Source organism: Pristis pectinata, chromosome 5, assembly GCF_009764475.1.
Source record: "Pristis pectinata isolate sPriPec2 chromosome 5, sPriPec2.1.pri, whole genome shotgun sequence".
Classification (NCBI taxonomy): domain Eukaryota; kingdom Metazoa; phylum Chordata; class Chondrichthyes; order Rhinopristiformes; family Pristidae; genus Pristis; species Pristis pectinata.
In genome coordinates, this window is record NC_067409.1 from 38,455,603 (window position 1) to 38,473,307 (window position 17,705).

Consider the following 17,705-nt stretch of genomic DNA (forward strand, 5'->3'; position numbering starts at 1 on the left):
AAAGGATTCATGAGGATGTTACCAGGGCAGGAGGGCTTGAGCTATAAGGAGAGACTGGAAAGACTGCGGCTTTTTTTCCTGGAGCTTAGGAAGCTGAGAGTGACCTTATAAAGAGGATAGATAAGGTGGATGGTTACAGTATTTTTCCCAGGGTAGTGTAGTTTAAAATTAAAGGACATAGACTTAAGGTGAGGGAGAAGGGTTTAAAAGGGACCTGAGAGACAACTTTTTTCACACAGAGGGTGGTGAATATATGGTACAAGCTGCCAGAGGAAGCTGTAGAGGTGAGTACAATTACAATGTTTAAAAGGCATATGGACAGGTGCATGGATAGGATAATGTTAAGAGGGATACGGGCCAAATGCAGGTAAATGGAACCAACTTAGATTGACATCTTGGTCACACGGACAAGTTGGGCTGAAGGGCCTGTTTCCGTGCTATATAATACTATAGACAAGGAAGCCACAGGAACATATTCATTACATTATTGAATGGCCGAGCCAGCTTAAGGAGCTGTATATACTATTCCTTTTTTCACTCCCTGTTCTCATGTCATAAGATATGCATTTGCTTTTCATAAATCATTTTAATCTTGTCAATTTCCAGTAACACCAATTCAATTCAACTTGCCTGTAGACTTTCCCAATTTAATCAATTACTAGGTGGGATTGTAGTTGGGTGTTTCAGCACTGGATAGCACTGCAGTGCTTGTTTCATTCACCACCTCACTTTTCATTTGGCATGAAACATGGAGGTCTCAGCAAGACCAGGCTGCTTGCAAAATCAAATTCATTGAGTGTGGAAGAGATTCTCCTGTTCCAGTAGATCTACCACTGCATACCAGACTTTGGACTCTCACCCCACTTCTATCAAAGTGACAGTCTTTTAATATCAAGTACAGCCAATCTCTGTATGAAAGTCCTCAACCAGCTACAGTGCTGCCAAAGAAAAGGGCTTTCTCTAGTGTAGAAGAACCCATTTCTCCTAGGCATCAATTTCTTTTTAAAAGAAAAAAACTTTGAAATTAGTTGGCAGCATTGATAGTCTGTTGCTTTAACTTTGGTGAAGATCAGCGGTACCCCATTGGAACTGGCAGCAGTATGATGCTGTTGAGCCCAATACTTGAGCTCATTACTCAGAAAGCCACGTGAGCTACATTAGCCTCCACAAATAAGTCTCAGCAGTGTAGTCCAGCTCTAGCAAGCAGCCTGGACCCATGAAGAATAAAGATAACTATTTTATTAAGCAAATTACTACCTGCCATTAAAAATCAATAAAAATACTGCAGTTGCTGGAAATCTGAAAGAAAAACAAAAATGCTGTAAATACTCAGCTGATTTGGCAGCATCTGTGGAAAGAGAAACAGAGTTAACATTTCAGATCAAAAATCCTTCATCAAAACTGGAAAAGTGAGTAGAACAAGTTAGTTTTAAATTGCAGAAGGAGTGAGGGAGGGGTAGGTGAGGCAAAGGGAATATCTCTAATAGGTTGGATCCAGGGTTGCCATGGTGATATGTGGTTTATAAACCAACTGGTTGATGGATTAATGAGGGCAGTTTGGGAGAGGGGAAACAAGTAAAAGGTATATGCAAAATCTGTGAAAAGCAGGTCACAGCTGTTCCAGAGAACTGAATTCAAAATTAGAACAGTGGAAAAATCTGATCACCCTCTCTACAATTTAAAACTAACTTCCTGTCTCACTTTTCCAGTCTGATAGAGAGCCTTATACCTGAAACATTAACTCTGTTTCTCTTCCCACAGATGCTGTCTGTCCTGCTGAGTGTTTTCAGTGCTTTCTATTTTTAATTACTATCTTTCATTCCTCAGTGGCTGCTCAGAGAAATGCTAATTTAAAGGGAGCTTTTGAAACCTCTCCTCCCATCCTCTGGGTGCTCCAGTTTCCTCCCACATTCCAAAGACGTATGGGTTAGGAAGTTGTGGGCATGCTATGTTGGCGCCAGAAGTGTGGTGACACTTGCAGGTTGCCCCCAGAACACTCTACGAAAAAAGATGCATTTCACTGTGTGTTTCGATGTACATGTGACTAATAAAGATATTTTACCTTGTCTTATCTCATGGATTAGCAATAGCTTGAGGAGAAAATGAGCTAACTCCTCCACTTCTGTTCATATCAGTTTAAGCATTTGGCTAAAATATTCCCTTTGAGGTGCCTCTACCCATTCTCCCTAAGGCCCTGAAATATCACCAATTAATCCCATAAATTCTAAGAGCAGTCACTGTCATTGGCCATCAGTACTGCATCTATAAAGATAAATACCTGTAGAGTTTTGGAAAAAGGTCTATTTTTCCACCTGATACAGTCACCTATGTTTTTTCAACTTTAAGTAAACAGGCACACATTATATATACCCATAAAAAATTACAATAAATGCTGCTCATTTGTAATTTCCACAGAATGATGGCCAGAGTTAAGGAATTCAATTCCCAAGACTTTAGCAAAAAAAACACACTGAAATTCATTTAATATAAATGCAATTTTATTTATTTTCAGTCACCTGTAAATCAGTAACAATAATGTTATCCCCTCCTTTACACTATCCTTTCTACATAGGAACAGAATATCTGACGCATATTAAAGGTATGGTACAGCTCACCATCAAGTAATGCAATGAATTTGAAATTAAAGTTCACGAGCCCGAAAGTTGTAAATAAGATTTGAAAAATGGTGTGGCTTTGTTCCTGTTTTCATTATAAAGCAGTCAAAAACTTAAATGATTTTCAAATTACATGTGCTGCTATCAGTTAGAATGGCTCGTAGCTTTCCTCTTGGTATCGTACACTCTTCACTAGCACATTACACATCCTGCTTTGAGTTGGCAGTGCACTCTGTGTTTGCAGAAAGTGGATGAGGACACTAGCAGAGTCATATTACATAATTCTGTGGTATACATTTACGAGAAAGAACAGTTAACATCAGCATAACAACTAGTGGGATTTCCCCACAATCCTTGAGAAATCTGAATGTGATTAGCAATGAAGTAAGCAGACAGTTGGGAAGAAAACAAACAAATTGCCAGTCAGAATTACGCAACCAGCTATTTAAAGACGAAAAGGAATGAAAAATCTGCCAGATGATCGAGCAGAAAAGACAAAGGTTCAAGTTTCTAACTAGTTGTTGACTATTGGATTTTATTTTGTGGTGAATTGGACTATTCAGATAGAAAAGGTAACCAAACACATTATATAAATGCTTTTATTTCAACTTTCTATAATGCCATTTTTTGTATATTAGTAATTAACGCTATAGTCATGGAATAGTAGAAGTAGCAAGTGTAACTTGCAAGTTCAGTTTTCGTAGTCAATCTTCTTGTTTCCCTATGAATTCCTAAGTTGTTAATTAATTTTACGATAGCCTGTGAGTATTTGTTCAAGTGAATATCCGTCACATTTGAACAAAGATGGGGGAAGGGTGCAATATTAAATACTTTCATCAGAATAGAACAGGACAATAATCATACAGACATTACAGAGAAGTACTTGCCATTCTCTTCCATGCCGTCTCTGGCAGCTTTGCTGTAGATATCAGTGCTGCCTATCTAAAGAAAGCAGAATCCCATTAATATATGTAGATCAGAATCATTTGTACACACGTAGTATTTTGACTGGAAAACACTGTGCTGAACTTAGCAACGTTAAGAAAGTTTTATTTAAACCAATTTTATGTTGGAATCTGTTTGCAATGCATGTGGCTGGAATTATTCACATATTTCTGCTTTATTCTGTGCCAAGAAGCTCACCAAGACTGCAATATTTTACACAGGACTAAGTGTATTGCAGACTGGGGCCCCTTGGCTGTTACATTCCACCAACCCATTTCCTTGCTCATGTGCTCTCCAATATATCATGTGTAAAACAGAGGGAAAAAATGCATTTAGGTGCCATTTTTCACAACCTCAAAGTATTTACAACCAATAAAATGTGTAGCTAAATGTAAAAAGTACAGCAGCAAGTTGTGCCCAATTACAGTGGTATAAAATGGAATAAATAAACGAACATAGGATCTGCATTAAGTCTTTATTAAGTGATCTTCTAGGGCAATCCCTTGTTTCTGTTCTAGTTCTGTGGGTTCTGTGGGATCTAATGAGGTCAATATAAGATCTGCAGATTTCGCCACAGATAGGACAGGAGGTATTTTGTGGGGGGTGGAGGCAGGTTGATGGGTAGTACGTGAGGTCATGCACTCCTTCCATGGTTTTTGCTGGACTTCTGCTTGCTCCCGACAAAGAAGTGCAAGGGTTCTCAATGCCATCCCAAATGCTCCTCCATTTTTAAATGATCCAGAGGCAAGAATCCTCATGAGGTTACATTTTTAAAGTAATCATTGATAACATCTTTCAAGCATTTCCTCTATCCTCTTTGTAATCCCTTTGCATGGCAGAATTCAGAGTAAAGTGTAAGCAATGTGGTTACATTTTAGAGACAGTTGAATAAATACGAGTTTTCATTCTGGGAATATTGACCTGGGAGGGGTATTTGAGGGGTACATATTGGTCAGGGCATTATTCTTCAATGTGGTGCCATAAGATCTTTCATATAAATGTGGTTTTGGTTTAACACCTCAGCTGAAGACAACCTATCTGACAGTGCAACACTCCATTGGTACTGCACTTCAGTAGCAGCCTCAATTATGTGCTCAAGTCTCTGGAGTGTACCTTGATTTCACAACTTCCTGATCACTACCAATAAATGAAGGTTCCTAACACTCTAACTTATTACTTACATCACCAACCTCTTTGTTAATGGTAAGGAAGGTTAAAGCTAGTGAAAGTGCACAATTAGAAAAGTGTTCTGCTTCCTCTTCAACTCTGCAAGGCCTGAGTCACGAGATTGATATGAGAGGCAGGATCAGCATAGTATGGAATGTTGACCAACCTGGCTAAATGTAAAGGAGGAGGATCAGAGCTGGAAATAATGTGGCAGGCATGTTCTTGAACTTATGTTTAAGCCTCAGTATTGCCATACCTCATGGAGCTGCCTTCTCCAGTTATGCTGTGGGTAAGGGCATGGCTAGAAAGTATCACTTGCTTTGCTTCAAACCCCCACCTCACCCCAGATCCTAGTCTTCCCTTGTACAGTGTGTTTGTAATGATTGCAATCAGGAGGATGGTCGATGAAATGAACCCTTTGCGCTGAAGGTTTCCCTGTGTGGATTGAGTTGTAAAATGTTTAGAGTACGAATGGTAGGAGGCAGAGAGATGGCAGCCCTCTACCAACCCACAACATCCAAAATCCAGGGCTCTGATTCACCCCTCCCCCTGCCTTAGCACAAACACAATGGTGCCTTTGGATGCTGATCCCCAATCTCAGCCTTTTAAAGTGAGTACCAGCTGGCACAATACCATGCAGAGAATGCATATTGCCCAGTTGACCGTGCCCTTCTAGCGCACCCATTAACATTACAAATGTTGGGACATCATGTTTTTTTGCTCGGAAATGCCTTGAGATGTCCTGAGGTTGTGAAAAACTCATAAATGAAGACAGTACTGTATATAAGCTCAAATTGAACAATGATAGGGACCTTTCCAATGCAGTAAAACTCCATTAATCCAACAAGTCCGGACTTTGGTGGTGCCAGGCTGTCACACTTTCCGGATTATTGGATGTTATTTCTATTAATGCCTCAACACACTTTTAATTCACTTTTTTTTCCAGATGTTTTACAATATTACAACATTTTCCATGGACCAAATGCTGAACCATCTTGATCCCTAAGTAATTAAATTGTGGATTATCAGAGTCTTACTGTAATTAGATGATCAAATCTTCATTGAAACTTCTGAAGCTCTGTAGACTTTGGGTATTACCAGCTCTCATTTGTTGATTTTTGCCCCTTTCTCCTCAGTAGTCTTTCTCACTTAACCATCCCTGATTCCATCCCTTTGTCCCTTGCTCATGGGCCAATTTGGATGGCAGGCTATCCTGTTCTTAGTGCAGAAAAACTAGGGAAACCATTACTTCCAGGAACCTACAGGAATCTGGTCACTCCTGGCTGACTTTGGCAGGATGTCACATGGGAAAGTGGAATGTCAGAAGGCAGAAGACAAAAGTTGGGAACTGAAGGAAGAGAACAAAGAGAAGAATAAGGAAGTTCTCACAATCGGAGGAAGGATGGAATGCTGGGGCAAGAAAAGGTGTACATTTTCATTGTGTTGCCCAAGAAGCAGTAATTCCCGGAGTAACAGGTTAAAATCAAAACACTTGAGCTCTTTCAAGCCAGAAAGTTTCTTGGATGATTTTAACTGCTTGTCTGGTGGAAAAAGCTGACATTATCCATAATAGTTTGTACTTAGAAAACTGATGGTGTGCGACACTGGTGCGGAGGTTAATAGTTGGAGTCCATCTTGTTCGTTTCATTGGTAGAGGTTGCAGATTTGGAAGGTGGTGTTGAAGATGCTTTGGCAAGTTGTTTCTGTGCATTTTAAAGAAGGTACACATTGTCTCTATGGAGACAGATAGTATGCCAAGTTAACAGGCTCCTTTGACCTGAATGGACCCATGTTTTTGAATGCTGTTGTGGCAGCAGTCTGGTCGATGGAGAGGATTTCATCACACTCCAGGGTAATGCTCATGGATGGCAAGTGTCTCTGTGGGTAACAAGTGGAAAGTCACTCAGTGCCAGATATCATGGCTTGTTTTGCTGGACACAGTATTTTCTTCTTTGGTCATTGTTAATCTGCAGGATATTATTAATATGAATATTAGTTAGTGATAATAATGCCTATAATATCAAGGGTGATGGTTAGGCACCATTTTATTCAAGATTGTTATTACTTGATTTTATGATATTACTCAACTTATTATACTCATGGAATTAAAATTACTTTTGATGATCTCCTTTTCCAAACTGGGGTAAAGGAAGGGATATACATAGAGTAACACCATAGAAGAAGGAAGGTAAATGTTATGTTATAGCATTTATGACATGATATAAACACACTGGATCTATGTAGATTTGCAGTAGAAATTGCTACTTTCCCCCTTCCCCAGCCTGTAACTTCGGCACTAAATAACCTTTGTAAATCAGCTACAAAAAATGTAAAAATAACTTAATTTATGTTTTGAGATTATTCAATATTTATGACTTTTCTGTATTTTTTTTCCAGATGGAGATTTCAGAAATAGCTGCAGATGGTGAAAATGACCATAAGCAGGAGGCGATTTGCATTTTTGGCACTGGGGACTTTGGCCGATCTTTGGGTATGAGGCTGCTCATGTCAGGGTACCCAGTGATATATGGCAGTCGAAACCCACAGAATTCTACCCTGATACCAAGTGGAGCTCAAGTCCATACCCACGCTGATGCCCTGAAAAAATCCAAAATCATTTTCCTTGCCGTTCACAGGGAGAACTATGATTTCCTCCCAGCTCTGTCCAATTTACTAGATGGAAAAATACTGGTGGATGTGAGCAACAACCTTAAAATGAATCAATACCCTGAGTCCAATGCACAGTATCTGTCTCAGCTGGTCCCCGAAGCTATTGTGGTGAAGGGGTTTAACACAGTTTCAGCCTGGGCCCTTCAGTCAGGCAGCCTGGATGCCAACAGTCAGGTAAGCTCACACATGGCTACTGTGAAGAGATCTTTCTTGGTGAGGAACAACTAAAATTATTGTCTGCCTGAATCAGCTAACTGTTTTTTCAGAACAATCTCATTTAATTATGCTGAATGTATTGAACATCCATAATTTCACCAGCTATATAAAAACAATTGCATTTTGTTTCAGGTCTTTGTCTGTGGTGATGACAATAAATCCAAACAGCAGGTGATGGATGTTGCCAGGAGGCTAGGCCTCACTCCTTTAGACCGGGGATCCCTTCTAGCAGCTAAAGAATTGGAGAACTACCCGCTACAGCTCTTCCCAATGTGGAGACTACCACTCATTATAGCATCTGTTCTCACAGTGTTCTTCTTCTTTTACACTGTGGTGATTGATGTAATCCATCCGTTCGTAACAAAAAATAGTGATGTTTCCTACAAGCTTGCAATTTCAGTTCCTAATCGCATCTTCCCAAATGTCTCTCTCATTCTGCTTAGCCTGGTTTACCTGCCAGGTGTGATTGCTGCATTTATTCAGCTGTACAGAGGGACCAAGTATAGGAGATTCCCTGACTGGCTTGACAAGTGGATGCTGTGTCGAAAGCAACTCGGGCTTGTGGCACTTGCCTATGCTTTTCTCCATGTTCTCTACACCTACATCATACCAACCAGATTCTCGGTGAGGTGGCGTTGGATGCACTCTATGATTGAAGAGGTAATAACAATTTCAATGTGTAGGATTTCTATATCAATGCTGCAAGGCTTTTTCAACAGTAAATAAAATGTTTAGGATAAAAACAAACAAAAAAGTTGGAAACAGCAGCATCTGTGAAAAGGGAAGCAGAGTTAACAATTCAGGTTGACGACTTTTCATCAGAATTCAGTTTCACTCTCCACGGATGCTGCCTGATCTGCTGAGTGCTTCCAGCATCTTTTATTTTGTTTCAGATTTCCAACATCTCTAATTTGTTGAATTTCAAAATGTTTAGCACGTCCAGCTAGCATGATAAAATGCAAACCATTTTCTTTTAGTTAGGCTTCATTTTGAATGGTTTCTGGTGTTGATCAACTTTTATGATAGGAGATGAGTTACCCTGGAAAAGGATCAGCACTGGATTGTATCGAGATTAAACACCCGTAGTTAACTCAATAGCACTTTACTCCAGAAAGTATAGCACATAGAAAAGTACAGCACAGCAACAGGCCCTTCACTCAACTATGTCTGCACCAACCATTAAACTAATCCCATCTGCCAGCACATGATCCGTATTCCTCTATTCCCTGCCTGTTCATGTGTCTGTCTAAATGTATCTTAAACGTTGCTATTTTATCTGCTTCTCCCACCTCCCCTGACAGTGCATTAAAGGCATTTACCACTCTCTGTGTAAAAATCTTGTTTTGCAAATCTCCTTTTAACTTTCCCCCTCTCACCTTAAAATTATACCCTCTAGTGTTTGACATTTCCACCCTGGGGAAAAAAACTACAGGCTGCCCCTGGGTTAAGAATGCCTGATTTATGGACGATCCCTACATATGAATGAGCTCCCATAATATTGTTAAATTCAAAAGTCCAAAGTATGTACATAAGTTTAGAACATAGAACACTACAGCACAGTACAGGCCCTTTGGCCCAAAATCTTGTGCCAACATTTTATCCTACTCTAAGCTCTATCTAACCCTTCCCTCCCACATAGCTCCCCATTTCTCCACCATTCATGTGTCCATCTAAGAGTCTCTGAAATGTCCCTAATGTATCTGCCCCCACAAACTCTGCAGGCAGTGCGTTCCACACACCCACCATTCTCTGTATAAAAAAACTTACCCCTGACATCCCCCTTATACCTTCCTCCAATCACCTTAAAATTATGTCCCCTCGTGTTAACCATTGTCGCCCTGGGAAAAAGTCTCTGACTGTCCACTCGATCTTGTTCCTACGAACAGCAGAACTAGATTCCTCTCTTTCTCCACTTTTAGTAATTTTGCTTTCTTATCAGCTTTATGTGCTTTTGATTCCATTCATTACAACATTGTTGAGGTATGGTTACCATATTGAGTAATTTTGTGTATTTTCCGACTTACAGACAAAATCGACTTATAGTTGTCTGTCAAAACAGAACCTGTTCACTATCTGGGGATGGTATGTATCTACCTTATCTATGCCTCTTATGATTTTATCTACTTCTATCAGATCACGTCTCAGACTCCAGTGTTCCACTGAAAACAACACAAGTTCGTCCAACCTCTCCTTATAGCTAATACACTCCAATCCAAGCAACATCTTAGTGAATCTCTCCTGCATGATCTCCAAATCCTCCACATCCTTCCTATTGTGTGATGACCAGAACTGCACTCAATACTCCAAATGTGGCTGAATCAAAGTTTCATACAGCTACAACATGACCTGCCAACTTTTATGCTCAATGCCCCAACCAATGAAGGCAACCATATCATATTCAAAATAACCTTTTTTACCAACCTATCCACTTGTCTACCACTTTTAGGGAGCTATGGACTTGTACCCCAAGATCCTTTTGCATCAATGCTCCTCAGCATCCTGCCATTTACTCTCTACTTTCCTCTTGCAACATTGGTCCTAGCGCTGGTCTTTGCAGAACACCACTGGTCATAGACCTCTCGTCAGAAAACACAAACTGTGATTGAATCTTGTATTGGGTTTTGCAGATAGGCTGTATTTTCACTTTTATTCAAATAGTGATGGCATTACTAGCAATGCCAACAATTATTGCCCATCCCTCTGAGTACATACTACGGTCATGATGCAGTCACGATGGAGGCAGTAAATATCCAAAGTGGTGGATGGGGTGCTACTCAATTGAGCTACTTTGTCCTGGATGGTGAGAGTTATAGGAGCTGCATTCACCCAGGCAATTGATAAATATTGCATCATGCTCTAGATACATGGCTTGTAAATAGTGAAATGACATTGCAAAATCAGGAAGTGATACCTGACCTCTGATCCAGTCTGTATTTGGGTGACTGGTCAAATTATGTTGCTGGTCAACAAGAGACTTGATGATCACTTTCTCCTGACTCCCACAATGTCAATGATGGGAGATAAGGTTATATTAATTTTGTTGACTGTCAAGAGAAGGGGATATTTGTTGATGAAAATTGTAAAACTGTAGATGTTGGAAATCTGAAATAAAAAAAACAGAACTTTCTAGAAACACTCAGCAGGTGGGCAACATCTGTGGAGAGAGAAAAACAGTTAATGTTTCAGGTTGAAGATCCTTCTTCAGCTGGGAAACAGAAAATAAGTTACTTTTAAATTGCAGAAAGGGTGGAGCAGGGATGAGTAGGACAAAGAGAATAGTTCTGCTAAGGCCAGGGTTGCTTTGGGAATAATTGTGTAATCGAAGTCATCTGGTGGGTTGATTAACGAGGACCAGTTGGAGAGTAAGAATGTGAACAAAGGGACAAGAAAGCTGTGAAGTGAGGGCAGAGAGAGAGTGAGGGGGGGGCACAAACAAAGGAAGGTGAAAGCTGTGAGATGTAGAGCTGTAGGAAATGCCCAGTGTTAAGCCTTGCTACTGAAAAGAGAAAAACTGAGCCAATATTATCGATTCTTGACCTTACAGGGGAACTAGCCAGTCATGATACAGACAGACAAAGTGAGTTACCTGAAGGCCAAGCAGCATCCGTGGAGAAAAGCAGGTGGTCAACGTTTCAGGTCAGGACCCTTCTTCAGGACTGAAGATGTCCTGAAGTAGGGACCTGACCCAAAACATTGACCAGTCCTGAAGTAAGGTCCTGACCGTTGACCACCTGCTTTTCTCCACAGATGCTGCCTGGCCTGCTGAGTTCCTCCCGCATCATCGTGTTTATCATCTAGATTCCAACATCTGCAGTCCTTTGTTTCTCCTGTGAGTTGTGGAATTCAATATTGAGCTTGGAAGGCTGCAACAGAGGTATTTGAGTTAGCCAGGTTGGAGATATGCAAATAGATCATGTAGGGATAAAACTAGGTTAGATATCAGGAAATACCTCTCTTCAGAATCAGGGCATTATTATAAGGAAAACATGCCTCCTCACTTGACTGATGAGAATACCGAAAATATAGCCAGTGCTTTAAATTGACTGTACACATCTCAGGCAATACAGCATCTCCTCGGAAACAGTGTGTGCAAAAATATCTCAAAGCGATATCACTCCTTTAAATTTGTTAATTATTTGTTACTTTTTTAAAATAAGCTTGTTAATTTCATACACATTCAAATTAATACTAAGCATCAATGTTCAGTTCTCAGCAACTGAAATTTGTTCAGAGAGAAGTCAGGAAGCAAAGGGCAGCAGAAATCTGGAATTTTATCTCCCAAAATACAGTGGGTGCAAGGACAACTCAGACTCTAAAGACAGATATTGATAGTTTTTTGTTAGATAAAATGACATGGATTTAAACTGGTAAATGGAGGTGAGGTTCAAATCCGTCGCAATCTAATTGAATGCAGGCTTGAGAGATTGAATGGCTATTTGTATTTCGTAGTCTCATTAAAGATAATACAGTCTTCACTCCATTACTTTGCTATTGTCCTGCAGTCAAAGAAGAATAAAACGATGGAGTTAAACAAGGTGATCGCTTGGCGTGTTGACCTGTACTTCGCATTAGGAATGCTGGGATTTAGTCTTTACGTTCTGCTAGGCATCACTTCTCTTCCATCTGTCAGCAATGCTGTAAATTGGAGAGAGTTCCGATTTGTGCAGGTATCACTTACTGTGTATATCCATTGAACCAGTAACTTTGATCTACACGATGAGATAAAGATATTGAATTATTAATATTGACAACATGGTAATCTCAGTATGTTCTAGCGGATTATGCTCACTCATCTGTTGCAGATATACTTTGCAAGTTATCCCCTATACGGGATTCACTTGAATTCCATACAGCTAAATGTTCATGTTCATCCTTAAGATTAATAAAGAGATAAAACACTAATAACAGAATCACAAGAACACAAATTATTAAGTTTTATATTGAAAATAAGTTACTTGGGTCTTTTATTTGGTGATGAATTCATCAAGTTAGCTGAGAACTTAAATGTGTGACAGCAATTGCTGTTATATGTTGGAAAAAAATCAGTAGAAATATGAAGTAATTTTATGACATATAATTATTGTTGTTTTGAAAATAGACTGAATGATTTCCCTGTTGCCTTCCAGTCCAAGTTGGGCCATGTGACCCTCCTGCTGTGTACTGCACATGCTGCAGTGTTTGGCTGGGACAGATTTCTACAATCAAAATGGTATAGATGGGGGATTCCACAAGCATACATGGTGGGCATGGTCATCCCCTGCATTGTACTGGTTCTAAAACTGATTCTCATCACCCCATGTGTAGACAGAATGGTCGTCAGGATCAGGCAGGGTTGGGAGAGGAAACCAAAAACCAAACAAGCTGTAGTGTAGGTTAACAAAGCATGACATTAAAGCAGATTTGGAACCGGCTTTCCTCTGTTTCATAACAAGAAAATACTCAGTGAAACAGAAGGCAAATGGGCAGAGATGATGCCCTGTTTTTGTCACTTGACTATGGAATTCTATGATTTCCCTTGAGGGGACTAGAGCGCCTTCCTCTGAAGCAGCATATATATTAAAGTGGCATATTTTCCTTCTACTATGCTTATTTAGAGGCTACAAAAGAAGGAATTTAAGCTTAATACCCATTGCCCCCTGATTAAGCAATTTAAGCAGGGCTTGCATAACAATTACCACAACTACTTCTTTTCTTGGCTAGCATGACCACGAAGGGATGGCAAATGACTTGTGTTATTTTCTTTTTTGGACAGCATGTAGTCATTTCTTCCAAAACTAGCAGCTACTGATATTACTTTGACCTCCCCACTTGCACATACCAGGCCTTGCTCAGGTGCCTCATGCCGGAGGAATGCCTGGCTGACTGAAATGCCCTGAACTAAGACAGAATAAATCACCTGAGAGATGTTCCAACTGATTAGTACAGAAGCTGGGAACAGGAGGCTTTGTTCTCCTTATTTGCCTTCTTGGCAGTTTTCCCATGCACATTATTTGTTTATAAGAGGTGAAGGAGAGGTGTATGAATCTGTGACCTGGTTCAAATTCAGTACAAGGTGAGGGACTAAAGACTCCATTGTTGTTGGATGTAAAATTCCCATATCAAATGAATTAAGACACAGCCAAAAGCCAGCTTCTATTCCCACATTTAAAACGTTTCTGGACTCCAAAAAGGTATTGTGAGAAACATCCTCAAAAACATAAATATCAGAATGCCTTTCATTACTGTATAAGCAGTAGACAAGGGCCCATATCATTTCAGGGGGAGATATGTTGGTAGTTAGGTTTATCCATGTGGGAATGGAAAAGTGTTGTAGTGGTACCATCAGAGATGTTTGTCTGAAGTAGTGGGGAGGCGAATTTTCTGATCAGTGTGGAGTATGATTTTCTTGGCGTCTAACTGGATTCTACAACATCAGGGGCAAGAAATTGGATTTCATTCTTTTTTCATGGGCTGGACATTCATCCAGTCAGAGGCCCTGCTAAAAATCAGGATATCAACAAAAAACATGTTGATTATATTTGCACCCAGAAGCATGCACTAAAATGGGACCATGCAATTCCCAAATGGAACTATATGAAAAGGTCCCAGAGTTGCCAAGCTGATTACTGGGGAGCTTGTTGGGTCTTACCAGAACAAACCCCATGTCAGCCACAGAACAGCTGCACACAAGGCCATCAAGGAAGATAAGGGAAAAGATGGTCTGGGGTGGTAATCAGCAAATTTCTCAGTGGGACCACCTCCCACGTGATGGTCTGTCCTGATATGAGTGGCTCCCATGCTATTGTGAGATGAGGATAAAAATGAGAGAGAGTTGTGATCTATCTATAGTGGCCATCTTGATCTTCCGGATGCATGCCATTTCAGTTCCCCTTCCCATTCCCACACTGACCAGTCTGTCCACAGCCTTCTCCACTGCCGGGGTGAGGCCAATTGCAAACTAAAAGAATAACACCTCGTATTCCACTTGGGTAGTCTACAGCCTAATGGTATGAACGGTGAATTTTTCAATTTCATGTAACCCACACCCCCCGTGTTCCTTTCCCACTCTCACCTGTCCACCCTTGTTCTCTTTCCCTTTGTCCATCTTTTCTAATCATTCCTCCCCCACTCGTTACCAAGACTCGTTACCCTGCCCTGGTTCCATCTGCCCGTTACTCACACACCTATCCACCTGGGTTCTTCTCCCTTGGTTCAACCTTCCTGAACCCTCTCCCTCCCCTACCTGGTTCCATCTGCTCATAATCCCTCCTTTATCTGTTTCCACCTATCACTTACCAGCCTCTTCCTGAACCCTCTCCCTCCCCCACCCGGCTCCATCCCATCATCCTCCCCCTCCCCCCTCCCCATGTGGTTCCACCTATCACCTACCAGCACTCCTCTATCTCACTTCTATACACTGGCCATCTTCCCTCTACACTCTCAGTCCTGATGCAGGGCCTCGACCTGAAACGTCGACCATCCCTTTGCCACTTCAGATGCTCCTTGACCCACTGAGTTATTGCAGTGGTTTACTTTTTGTTCTAGAGAGTACAGCATGCACCTTTGCAGGGTATAGTATAAAAATGCTACAGTTAGTGACAAGGTTTCAATTTGTTTGAAAAAATCCTTTTTTTCCCACGTGGGCATGTAACTTTTTTCAAAAAAGGTCCTCTCAATAAATTGAAAAAGAATAGAAGTCAAATAATTTTGGATTAAGAACTCTGGTCTTTTCTACACAGTCCACTCACTGGATCTTAATCCTTACTTCTGTCAACACAAAGCTTTGCATAGTGAAAGCGTAGACAAGGAATGTAGATACATGCCTCACAATTCACTATTATTTGTCAGTAGGGCATAGGGCATTTAGAAAGGAGAGCATACAGATTTCCAATACAGACCACGGATGCTAGAAGTCTGCATACCTTCTATTGAATTGTAGATGTTTGATAATATAATAAAAACAAAAGTAAAAAAAAGTTTTAATCATAGCAAAAACAAAAATAAAGATGACTTTTTCAATAATTTGTAATTGTGTGCAATAATGATTGAATCTTCTGAACATGCATTACAGAAACACAAAGATCTGGGGATTCACATATGCAAACAGGGCAAGCTACTAACAAGTTAAAAATGTTTATGCAGTCCTGGGTTTTATAAATAGAGGCATGGAGTACAAAAGTAAGAAAGTTGTGCTAGATCATTGTAAATCACTGGTTAGCTTTCAACTGAAGAACTGCATCCAATACTAGGATGTCAAGACCTTAAAGAGGGGGCAGGGGAGATTTACTAGAATGATACCAGCGATGAGAGACTTAATTTATGGAAGGGAGGCCAGGGAGGCTGAGACTATATTCCTTAGAGCAGGGAAGATAAAGTAGGTTAATAGAAATATTCAAATCTATGAATAGCAAGCTCTTTCCACTGGCAGGAGCATTACTAAGCAGAGGGCAGGGATTTAAGATAATTGACAAAAGGACCCAAGGGGAGATGGGATTATTTTTACCTAACATTAAGATCTGGAATGCACATTCTCCAAGTGAAATGGAAGTAGATTCAGTCATAAGTTTCAAAACAGAAATGGACATATACATGAAAAGGAAAAGATTGCAGGTGTAGGGAAAAGCTATGGAAATAGGATAAATTGGATTAAAACAGAAAATGCTGAGAAAAGAAACAGTAGGTCAGGCAACATCTGTGGAAAAATAGTTGAAGACATTTCTTCATAACTGGGATAGAAAAAAAAACAAGCTGATCTTAAATTGTAGAGAGAGTGGGGGAGGATAGGATAAACTGGTTGCCATGGAGATAAACTTTAAACAATGTTGTTTGGCTGATGGGTTAACAGGGGCAGCTAGAGAGAAAGGATCAGAACAAATGAACATAAAAGGATAGCACAGTAATACAGCTGGTAGAACAGCTGCCTCACAACTCCAGTGATCGGAGTTCAATCCTGATCTTGCTGTTTGTGTGGAGTGTGCAAGTTCTCCCTATAACCACATGGGTTTCCTCCAACATTCCTCCAACTCCAACATGTACTTTGGTAGGTTAATTGGCCACTATAAATTGCCCCTAGTGTGTAGGAGAGAGGTAGAATTTTGGGATGTTGATGGGAAAGTGGAGAAAATAAAATGAGATCAGTGTAAGGTTAGTGTAGACAGATAGCATGGGCTCAATGGGCTGAAGGGCCAGTGTCCATGCTGTTGTTAGGGATTATTCTGAAGTTATGAAATTAGGAATAGCAGATATTAATTAAAATGAGAACCAGTCTTCAGGAAATAAAATCTGTTCACAATTTAACTTCTACTGATCCTTTAAGGCTATTGAAACCAATCACTGGATGTGGGACATTCTGAGTCTGTACCATTGAAACTGTGCAGGAGAAGACAATAGATGAATGTTCATGTTAATTGAAAACTTTAGGATGAGATCAGGGAAGGAGTTCAAGTGGCCATCTCCTGCATTAACACAAAGGCATATCCCTGCCACTTAATGTGCAGTTCAGGACAGGTCTGTTTTGGTTACTTAATATTTTGGCTAGTTTTATATTCAGAGAGCCATCCCTCCTCACCATAACAAAAGAGGTATATTTTGGGTGTCTGGAGTTTGTGCTCAGAAGTTTTCGGACCAGCTGCCAGAATTTAAATATTCAAAGGGGTTCTGCTAAATGGGATGTGCTACCATTATAAATCTGTAATTTTGCAAGGTTATCTGTCTACATTTAAAATGTTAAAGTTAAGTAGGTAATTATAGTCACTGAAACTGTAGTTAATCGTTTATTATTGCCCTTGTACTCAAAAAGTATAAAGCAGCTATATAGGGCCCTGGGCAGACCCCACTTGGAGTACTGTGCTCAGTTCTGGTCGCCTCACTGCAGGAAGGATATGGAAGCCATAGAAAGGGTGCAGAGGAGATTTACTAGGATGCTGCCTGGAATGCGGAGCATGCCTTATGAAAGTAGGTTGAGGGAACTCGGTCTTTTCTCTTTGGAGCGACGGAGGATGAGGGGGGACCTGACAGAGGTATATAAGATGATGAGAGGTATTGATCGGGTAGATAGTCAGATGCTTTTCCCCAGGGCTGAAATGGTGGCCACAAGAGGACATAGGTTTAAGG

The 17,705-nt window shown here is 40.4% G+C and overlaps 1 protein-coding gene across 4 annotated transcripts; it reads left to right on the forward strand.

Annotated features, from left to right (window-relative positions):
• The first annotated feature begins 3,034 nt into the window (after positions 1-3,034).
• Positions 3,035-15,614, forward strand: steap4 (STEAP family member 4). 4 transcript variants are annotated; one of them, XM_052016609.1, is made up of 5 exons: positions 3,035-3,187; positions 7,125-7,571; positions 7,746-8,273; positions 12,116-12,280; positions 12,740-15,614. In XM_052016609.1, the coding sequence occupies exons 2-5, from the start codon at positions 7,125-7,127 to the stop codon at positions 12,983-12,985; spliced, it is 1,386 nt and encodes a 461-aa protein (XP_051872569.1). In that variant the 5' UTR covers positions 3,035-3,187; the 3' UTR covers positions 12,986-15,614. The 4 variants fall into 4 exon arrangements, with proteins under 4 accessions (XP_051872569.1, XP_051872570.1, XP_051872572.1 ...); XM_052016610.1 differs by lacking the exon at positions 12,740-15,614 and adding an exon at positions 9,640-9,695 and having other exon boundaries at positions 12,116-12,274; XM_052016612.1 differs by lacking the exon at positions 12,740-15,614 and adding an exon at positions 11,361-11,442 and having other exon boundaries at positions 12,116-12,253.
• Positions 15,615-17,705: the final 2,091 nt, after the last annotated feature.